The sequence below is a fragment of the Salvia splendens genome, chromosome 7, assembly GCF_004379255.2.
Source record: "Salvia splendens isolate huo1 chromosome 7, SspV2, whole genome shotgun sequence".
In the NCBI taxonomy this organism is placed as follows: domain Eukaryota; kingdom Viridiplantae; phylum Streptophyta; class Magnoliopsida; order Lamiales; family Lamiaceae; genus Salvia; species Salvia splendens.
The window spans coordinates 15,762,754-15,772,684 of NC_056038.1; the positions used below are offsets into that span (position 1 = coordinate 15,762,754).

At 36.5% G+C, this 9,931-nt stretch overlaps 1 protein-coding gene across 1 annotated transcript; it reads right to left on the reverse strand.

Annotated features, from left to right (window-relative positions):
- Nucleotides 1-2,421: 2,421 nt before the first annotated feature.
- On the reverse strand, nucleotides 2,422-5,856 carry LOC121811047 (UDP-xylose transporter 2-like). Its single transcript, XM_042211813.1, has 7 exons — nucleotides 5,460-5,856; nucleotides 4,825-5,009; nucleotides 4,662-4,729; nucleotides 4,134-4,266; nucleotides 3,206-3,367; nucleotides 2,851-3,120; nucleotides 2,422-2,739 (listed from the first exon to the last, which is right to left on the reverse strand). The coding sequence occupies exons 1-7, from the start codon at nucleotides 5,578-5,580 to the stop codon at nucleotides 2,623-2,625; spliced, it is 1,056 nt and encodes a 351-aa protein (XP_042067747.1). The 5' UTR covers nucleotides 5,581-5,856; the 3' UTR covers nucleotides 2,422-2,622.
- Nucleotides 5,857-9,931: the final 4,075 nt, after the last annotated feature.

Below are 9,931 nucleotides of genomic sequence, written 5' to 3' on the forward strand. Positions count from 1 at the left end.
CCCACATGTCTGCAGCGCCTCCGTAGGCCAACTGCCGGATTTCCGCAGTGCACTTTTGAATAGGAGTGTGGCCGGGTCTGCCAGCCGCATCGTGCCTAAAGCGGAAATACAGATATCGTTGCTCCAATCCGTTAACAATACGCATAAACTGGGACCTGCGCATCCTAAAACGGCGCCTGAAAAGGTTGGCGTTGAACCGCGGCTCCTGTGCGAAGTAGTCTTCGTATAGGCGCTGATGTGCAGCTACGTGATCACGATCAATCACCGCTCGGCGGTGTACCACTGGTCGAGGTCGAGGTACCGCCGGCTGCAAGGCCCTCTGCATCCATTGATCAATCTCACGGTTCGTATAGGCCTCTAGCGCTTCGTTCATTATACGCTCGTACTCCTCAGCATCCCCACCACTACCACCGGCGTTACTCATTTCTAGGGGATGATCTTGTACAGAAATTAAGATAGAGAGAGTACTCGTTAATACAAGTGGTGCGAATGAAAATGACGGGCAAGTCGCGTATATATAGTGTTTCGGAAACAAAAAAAAATTAAAAATTCGCGCTAGGCGATCCGGACGCTGCAATAGCACCTAGCGCACCGCCTAGCGCCACGGAACCGCCGAGCGCTAGGCGGTTTTTTTTCTCGAAATCCGCTAGGCGGCTGCAATAGATCGCCTAGCGGACCGCCTAGCGCCGGCGCTCGGCTAGGCGGTGCGCTAGGCGCTATTGTGGATGCTCTTAAGGGCTCGTTTTGAAGTATGGATTGGTTATAGCATGATAATTAAATTGTGATAAAATTTTCGAGCTCAAATGCAAGGATGGGTAAAATAAAAAAAATGAAATAATAAGTATAACTTTGAAATATTAAATCAAAATATACTCATAGAAAAACTATTTATTTTACTAACTTTCAAAAGTTTGAAAAATGTGTAATAAAGTTTAAAAACTGAATAAAGAAACCTGGAAAATCTTAACCAATGTTTTAAAAATCGGACCGGCAAGCGAACCGGCGAAGCTACTGGTTCACGGTTCAACTGGTAGGATCGGTCTAACCACTGGTCGGACCGTTTTACTGTAGCATATATAATTAAATATATATTATATAAATATATCAAATTTATTATATAATAAAATGTAGTTTTGATCAAATTCATATATATTTTTAAATAATTTGGTGAAAATAAAATATTATTAAACTTAATTGAGGATAAGTATAATTAAATTTTGGAGAAATATAAATATAAATTATATAAATATATACCTAATATATTAAAACTTATATTTAATTAAATATATATATATATATATATGAAAATATTGAAATTTAGTGTAATAAATTACTATTAAAGTTTATTAAATAACAAATTTAATTAACAAATATTTTTTACAATTAATTATAATGAATTAATCAATTTATAAAAATAATAATTAATCATAGAATGAATGAAAATTTATTCATTGATTATATGAATAATTAAAGTTATAGTTATGTCGCAACAATTGAAGTGGTGTAGTGGTAATAGAGTCGGACTTATATATAAGAGGTCTATGGTACGAATTCCATTGGACACAAATTTTTGAAAAAAAGCTGAAAATTTCAAAAAACCGGTTCAACCGGTTCCTGGTTTCCGGTCGAACCGGCCAGTTCATCCGGTTCAAAACGGCTCAACTTCTCGACGGTTTTAAGTGGTGAACCGGACCAGACTTGCACCGGTTCGAGGCCGAACCGGTTCGACCGTCCGGTCTGGTCTGGTTTTCAAAACACTGATCTTAACTCCGTTAATTTTGGGCCAGTCCAACTATTCAATTTATTGTAATTCGGGTTGAGATCTTTCTTGGGTTATAAATTTCCAATTTTTAAAGTTTTCGAGCTATTTAAGTTAACCCCTGAATTTAAGTCGAATTGACACCCCCATGCGACGCCTAATACATATAGTTCGCGCTACTTTGTTTGGGTAAGCAGCGCCAAATACATTTGATGCCTAATACATATAGTTCGGGCTACTTTGTTTCGGTAAGCGGCGGCCAACACATTTGGTCTGCATTTTATGCTTGGATATGTGACACTCATCATTATTTTGAGATTATTATTGAAACTAATCATTCAGTTTAATTCTACAGTGAAACCACTACTATTTGTTGGATGAAAACTGAAATATAATGCCAGATGTATTAAGTTGTTTATTTGTTTCTGATTTCTTGTTTATGTGCAATTTAATATAGCACACTTGCTTTGTTGTTTGGTTGATTTTCTTATTTTGAACTGCTTTTGTACTAATTTTGGGAAAAAATCATAGTTGTCCATCCTTAGCGAGCCTATGCTGGGAAAAACATGCAAAATGGTGGCTAATAGAAATCCAGATTAAATTGGTCATTTATTTTGGAGAGAGAGATAGGTGTTATCATCTAAGAAAATGTAAAAACTATGTACAAAGAAACAAGTAATTTTACTATTTTTTCATATTTTTATCAGAACAAGGAATAATGTCTGTCTACTTAGAGGTTCATACAAAGAGTCTTGGCGTGTTAGGTATGGGAATTTCTTAGCACAAAGAATATAGAAAAGACTCCTTGAACTCATCACTTTCATGTGTAGAAAGGGGCACCGTATACCAGTAGACACATTTCTTCAGGCATGCAAATCTTTGTCTACTTCCCAAGCTGTGCCCTTCGACAGAGGCAGCTCGTTTGTCATTTGCGTACCGTTTTCAACATTTAAAAGGGGATCAGATTCAGCCTCCTTTCGCTGGATACACCAAAAAATAAAGCTTAGCATATAACCACTATTTGGATATAGATCGGTAAAACAAAAGGTAACTATTAGATTCAAAGGAGAACACCGAGCAGCTCTAGATACCTGGCTCGGTGCTGATGCTTCTTCAGCTTTTGCTTGGTTCTCCAGGCTGCAATAATATGAGTATAAGATCATACCGACCAATGCAACTATTATCCCAAGTATGTTCCTCCAGCTAAATGGATCCTGAAGCAAAGAATAACCGAATGCTAACACTAAACATGTTTTAAGATGCCCGAGGACTTGATAAGTGACAGGCGACGTCTTTCCTATCACAAGGAATGTGCTAAAATTGACAGAGATTGAGATCAGACAGGACAGAACAATAAAACCCTGCAACATCAAACACTGATTTAGGTCCTGGTGCAATTAGCATAGAAAGACAAAGAACATAGATCTAAATTCTCATATTACTTACAACAACTTCTGGCGTGTATTCAAATGAATATACATTTTGGTTAGTCAAAAACCTATCCAAAAATGGACCTGAGATGAGCAAGGTCAGTGCTTGGTATAGACATGACTGATACAGCAGTTGGGTTGATGAAATCTTATATTTCTTCTGGATGGTATTGGTCATCTAGAGGAAATAGTTAAGATCTTAAACAATGTATAGACATACCCAGAAATAAATGGAACATGCTGGGAAAAATTAGTTTATTTTCAAGAATGTGATACCCATGCCTCCACAGAGTTAACCAGATCGACAGATCCATAATACATGCTGCAAGACAACAATTATGAATGATTTTTTATGTGGGTAAGAAAGCCTATCTCCCAAAAAGACTTGGAATCTAGAGTATTAGAAGATCAGACACAGCTATCAAATTGGCTGTAAATATGCAGATACAGTCCATGACAAGGTGTGAGCGCGGTACCTAATCCGAGAAAAGAAGGCTCAATATGTTTTCAGGGGAAATTCTAGGTTATTTATCCTAATCTTATTATAACCAATAAATGGCAATGCCTCTCCTTATATAAGGGAAGGTGAACAGCATGTTGGTCTGCCTTAGATTCTTTGATGCAACAAAATGGTGTTCCTGCATTGCTAAGATCTCAACTCCGTACATGCAGAAAAAGAGAGGCACGCATGATCCCTACACATCATACAAGTGAGCGACTAGTTCACAAGCTGTATTCAAACCCTTCTAGGACAACATCAATATCTCCTGCTGAATACTGCAAAACTGAGTTCTGTTAATTATATTACTGTATTTCTTTTCTTCTTTTTTTGAGTGTGTGTAAAATGCAAATCTGCATGTTTCTCATTCTCCAGCAATTTCCTGCCATTAGGTTTTCCTGTATCGGCTAAAGCAAAGGGATCAATGTAAATAGACAAAGGATACAATTTGAGCGACGCAGGTTGTAATAACTGCAATGAGAGAGAGACACGAGCCTAGCATATTGAGCTGAAGATCAGTAACTGTGGCAATTCCAACACCTACGAGCAGACAGCCCAGAGAAAGCTTGATACTCCTACTGCAATGACCCACATCCAGCATTAGAGAAAGAAAACCGAGAAAAAAAGGGTTAGAGAAACAAAACCATCATTTACATACCGAGCGATAATCTTGGGTCAGGGCATTTGACATTAGATCAAATATCTCTTACAGAAAGTATGTTGCAGAGAAGGGAAAGAATGCTATCTGTTGTGTGTTATGTACTTGTAAGGCATAATTGATAGAGGAGCTTGTTGTCTTAGGAATATTCATCATTTACTAAATGAAAATAAAAGTCTACGAGATCCCAATATGCCACCCTTTAGCCTTTCTCAAACAGATTAACATGACCAATCAGTATAGAACCAGAGAGGCCAATTTTTTAAAAAAAATTGGATCATAGACATTTACTTCTGTATGGGACGTGTGACCAACCTGAATATCTTGCCAAGGAAAAGGGTTTCGAGGAGTATTGTGCAGGGAATAATAGCCAACTTTGTCATCTACAAGGTAAAGAAGAAAGATCTTTCATTCAGGAAACTGTGAAGACACGCATCATCAAAGTCAAAACACAAAAGGAAACTGAGGAGAACTTTACCTGATAAAAACCAACTGAATTGAAACCTAAGCTGAGGTTTAACATTCCAATTGAAATTCCATTTAAGATGCCAAATCCAATATTAGTTTGAAAATCGATTGGTTTGTGCTCAAAGAATTTCAGTGATAGTGCCACGTGAAGAGAACAAAATGTGACCAGGAGATGCCAGCTCGTTAGTGTTGTAGCTGCATTCAAAGAAAGTTTATGCTAATGTCATTAACTGATATTTAAAAGATGTGGTTATATATCTGCAATCGGTGGTTATGTATTTGGGCATTTCAATTCGATGAACACAAATTAAAGTTCACGAGCTCTACTCCAAGAAAAGAGTTAGGCAGCAAAATTTGCAGTGTTATGTTACATATTGCATTGAAAATGGTTGTGCTGCTGGTAAAATGCACAAGGATGCAATAAAAACACGTGAAAAAGGAAGGACAGATATCCATATCCAACTTGATGATAATACAGTGAAGAATTACCAATAGATTTGATATTAATAACATCATGAACTAACAAGTAGTGAAAAAATGAAAATCTCGAGAATTACTAAAACACAGAGTATCTAATAATCAAAATAATTGCTCAACATCTGATACAGATTTGATACCTTGATCAAAATAAAGCTAATGGGTTACCGAATATGAAATGCAAAGTACTCATGAGCGCTTTATTACAGATCACAATAGAAACGGAGGAAACCACGGAGAGAGTGAGCGCGCCGATCGTCCCCAGCTGAAAACTCTTATTCTCAGTCATCTTCTTTGTTAAAAAAAACAAGGCAGTGTGAGGAAATGATTGAAAATGTAGTTGAGAGGCGGCGAGATCGGAGGTTGGAGTCGAGGTTTGTATATGAGGCGAGGGGATAGAAGAAGGAAGGGGTTTCAGTCAATTCGGTTTGAGTGTGATTGTGTGTGAATGTGATCGAGTCAACATTGAAGAGAGAGGTAGGCGGGTTCGGTTTGAGTATTGCAATTGCAGTTGCAGTTGCAGTTGCAGTTGCATCGCCTCCACCATTGAAGGCGGGCGGGCATATGCGCCAGTTTTCAAAGCTTAGCTGATTTACAATCACGTTGTATCACATTCTACTTTTGTAGGGACTAGATTGTAATTTCGCTATTTCTCCACACTTCAACTGCAGCAAACCCATTTATCAGATTTCAAGAATCCATAAATTTTAATTTAACATAATAATTTTTTTCTTATTTCGTTTACTAGTTTGTTTTAGAATTTATCATATTTTATAATTATGCCGTATTCTTAAGAAATATTTGATGAGTTTAACAACCTAACCTTTTCGCTTCAAAAACCGTTAATTTTAGAAAAAATCTTTGATTTACATTACACGCCACATAATTTGGTGACCAAACTGATGAATCGAACTTGTAAAATTATAATAGTAGTTTAGATGTGAAACATTCCAATGGAAATAAATAAAAATCAAGCCGGAAAATATTATGTTCGGCACTCTCTTTGTATTGATATATTAATATATTGTTGTTCAATATATTTTATAAATGATGAAGTTGACTAGTGGAAAAATAAAAAATTGTTTTAATTTGAGGTTTCAATTCTCATTTGTGTTATTTTTTTATTTTATTTTTATATTAATTTACAATTCATGTACTAAACTATTTTTTTATATACTATATATTTTATGAGAATTGAACTTTTACTATGTCACATTTATTTATCTTTTTTGTTTTTTACAAATTTCATACTATATCAACTAAATATACTCGTTCAAATTTTCACATAATAAACTACTTTTATTTTTTCTTCTTATAATAAGTGATTTTTCTAATTTATAGAGTAATGAGTGATTTTAGTTACATTAGTCAAATTATATGACTATTTGTTTTAAGTAGTCCCGTTTATATATCTAGTATAACTTCTACTCTGTGTACATATAAAATGTGTAATATATCTTCTTTTAATGTTTTACTACTTTGTTTTATTGAAAGAAAAAAAATGAACTGCAAAATTAGTATTTAGCGTATGTAAATTGTATGTTTGCAGTATTTCATAAAAATAAATAATAGTACTATTAAAGATCTTTGGAAAATAACTTTTTTTCGTTTAAAGTACTTTTTGAATTTACGACACTATATTCTTCTCCATTTTACCCCCATGCCTCATTGGCAAATTTGTCAATTACTACTAGTAATGTTGTTACAAAATTGGTACTCAAAATTAGGAGTCTCGTTACTTTCTGGCACAAGTTTTAAAAAATGTAAAAAAAGTGTTGGAAAAAAAATTAGTAGAATATAAGTCTTATTTATATATGATAGTGATATAATGCACTCTTTATTATACAAACTTCAAACTACTCAATACAGTGTCAACATATTGTAAAATTTCAAGATTTTGATATCAACACAACGTCGACTGTTGACATTTTCTGTTGACATTATTTTGTCATCAGTTGGTATTTTCTAACGGTCCAGATTATAGTTTGGAGTTTGTATAATATATAGAGTTTGCATTTTATTACATCCTCATTTGTATATTAGTATTAAATGAAATGTGAGTACGTGGTACAATATATAGAGTTTACATTTTATTACATCACCATTTATATATTAGTATTTTATTACATCTCCATTTATATATTAATATTAAATGAAATATGAGTACAATAACTTAGTGGAGTTTGAGACTATTGTCGTTTATAGTTAAAATGAATTGGAAATCCTATTCGTGGACTGACTAAAATGAAAAAAAATGAGACTTCTAATCACGGACGGAGGGAATAATATTTTGTACTCCCTCCGTCCCAAGGAAGATGACCCATTCCTTGGGTGGCACGGGATTTTATGCAGTTATATTTTGTGTATTAAAAGGAGAGAGTAAAGTAAGAGAGAGAGAATAAAGTAGAGATGAAAGTGTTTCCATTTTAAGTAATATGTCATCTTGGTTTGGACAAACCAAAAAGGAAAGTGTGTCATCTTCAATGACGGAGGAAGTACTAGATACTCTATTCACAACTTTAGATAATTACTTATATACTAACTAAGATAGAAATAGTTCATACGATTTTTTAGGGATGTAGTCATGTAGAGAGTATGTTTTGGACAATATTATTAATTCGCTCTAAATATCCAACTACCTTAATGGTTATACATACTTCCTCCGTTCGTGAAATGTGGTCCAATTTTGTCATTTTGGTTCATTCGCGGAATACCCCCGCCCCTCATTCTCGACCAACTAGATCAACTCGCCGCTACATTCACTGTGACCGGGAGGGAGCCAACGAAAGGCTCATTGCCGACTATTTTTCCGACCAGCCGCGGTTTCTGGAAGATTACTTTCGGCGCCATTTTCTCATGTCAAAACGCTTGTTTATGCGTATTGTCAACACATTGTCCGCCCGTGTTGAATACTTTCAAACAAGTACAAACGCAACCGGTCAGGAAAGTCTCTCGGAGTTGCAGAAGTGTACGTGTGTCATCCGACAACTTGCTACTGGGCAAACGGCTGACCTATTTGACGAGTATTTGCATGTTGGTGAGTCAACTGGAATCCTTTGTCTTAAAAAATTTTGCGACGGCGCTCGTTCAGCTTTCAGTGAGGAATTCCTTCGGGCACCCACCACCGATGATTGCCAATGATTTCTTCGTCTTCACGAAACAGTCCATGGTTTTTCCGGTATGCTTGGCAGCATTGACTGCATGCATTGGAGGTGGAAGAATTGCCCGGCTGCTTAGAGGGGCCAACACTTAGGCGGCCCAACACTTATCCTTGAAGCGGTCGCCGACTACCGCCTATGGATTTGTCATGCTGACTCAACTTATTTTAACACAAGAAATTCCCGCAAGTGTACGGGGCTAGTGTAGCACAAAGTAAGCAAGAGTATCGTATCCCACAGATACAAATTGTGTAAACTCAAGTACCACGAACCGATTTCAACTACTATTTAGACAAAGCAAATGTTTGGTTTTGATATTTAACTATTAAACATAAACAAAGTAAAACAAAAGACAAAAGATAAAGTTCCAAATAAGAGAACGAGGTGGAGCTTTGGATCCGACTACAATACCCACAATGTAAACAACTCAACAACTTTGATTACCCGTTGAAGTCTCTAGGATTAGTAGGACAATCGCTATTCTAGGCTAAGCCCCCTCTCGAGTGCACTCAACCCGTTGATTAACTATTAATATTGAAGTCTCCTTCTAATACTTCACAATTAACTCCTATACACAAAAGATTCAAGCCCTCACTCTAGAATTCCTTCTCTCGAATGCAAATTATCTAGGTGTTGTTCATTCTTTTATCAATCCTAATTAGGTATCTCTCGATTACTCAAAACTAGGTCAATATATCCAATTGTTAGCTAGGTAATTGAATTGAAAGGCACAAGAATGAAGCAAAATAATCACAAGAGCATAGGTAATCAAAAGCTATTGAATTAATCACAAGTGTTCATTGTAGTCCTAACCAAAACTCTACAAATGATTTAGCTACTCATATTCAACTCAAAAACATAAGAATAAACCATAGTCATTGAATAAAACATGAAAACCAATGAAAATACTCCCAAGGGTGGATTGAACCGAAATTCGTCTTCGTCTTCAATCTTGTTGAGGATCGGGACGCCTTTCCTCTCAATTCCACTCTCCAAACCTTCAAAAGCTGCTATGGGGCGTGTATGATGTATTGAGGTCGAAAACCTAGGTCTCCTTTTATACCCGAGGCGGAAATAATAGCAATTTCAATCTCGCAGAACACATCGCCCGACCGGGCGATTTTAAGTCGCCAAAACGCCCGGTCGGGCGAACTTTCTGGAGTTCGCGACCAAAACGCCCGGTCGGCCGTTTTCCCCTTAAAAATCGCCCGGTCGGGCGTTTTCTCTGGAATCCTCTAAAAGCATTGTCTTCATCTTCGAAAGGGCTTCGCGTGAGTATCTTGCACGCCCCCATCGGAGTCTGGATGAGAGAGTTATGGCTATTATACGAAAGTCGCGCATTGAAGCGCTCCCGGTCAGGCGATTCTTCCTTCAAGCTCGTTTTCAAGTAATTTTCACCTGTTTTAGCTCCAAACACTCGACAAACTCGTCAAAACACTTATGTAGTGGATAATGGATGTAAACTCAAGTAGTATGCTACAA

What these genes read in the sequence shown, in the direction of transcription:
- LOC121811047 (XM_042211813.1), bottom strand. Translation starts at nt 5,580, where the DNA reads ATGACTGAGAATAAGAGTTTTCAGCTGGGGACGATCGGCGCGCTCACT. An exon ending in TACTTTGCATTTCATATTCG is followed by an intron (nt 5,010 to 5,459) that starts GTAACCCATTAG and finishes CTTTGAATGCAG; the next exon opens with CTACAACACTAACGAGCTGG. An exon ending in CAACCTGCGTCGCTCAAATT is followed by an intron (nt 3,368 to 4,133) that starts GTATCCTTTGTC and finishes TATTTCCTCTAG; the next exon opens with ATGACCAATACCATCCAGAA.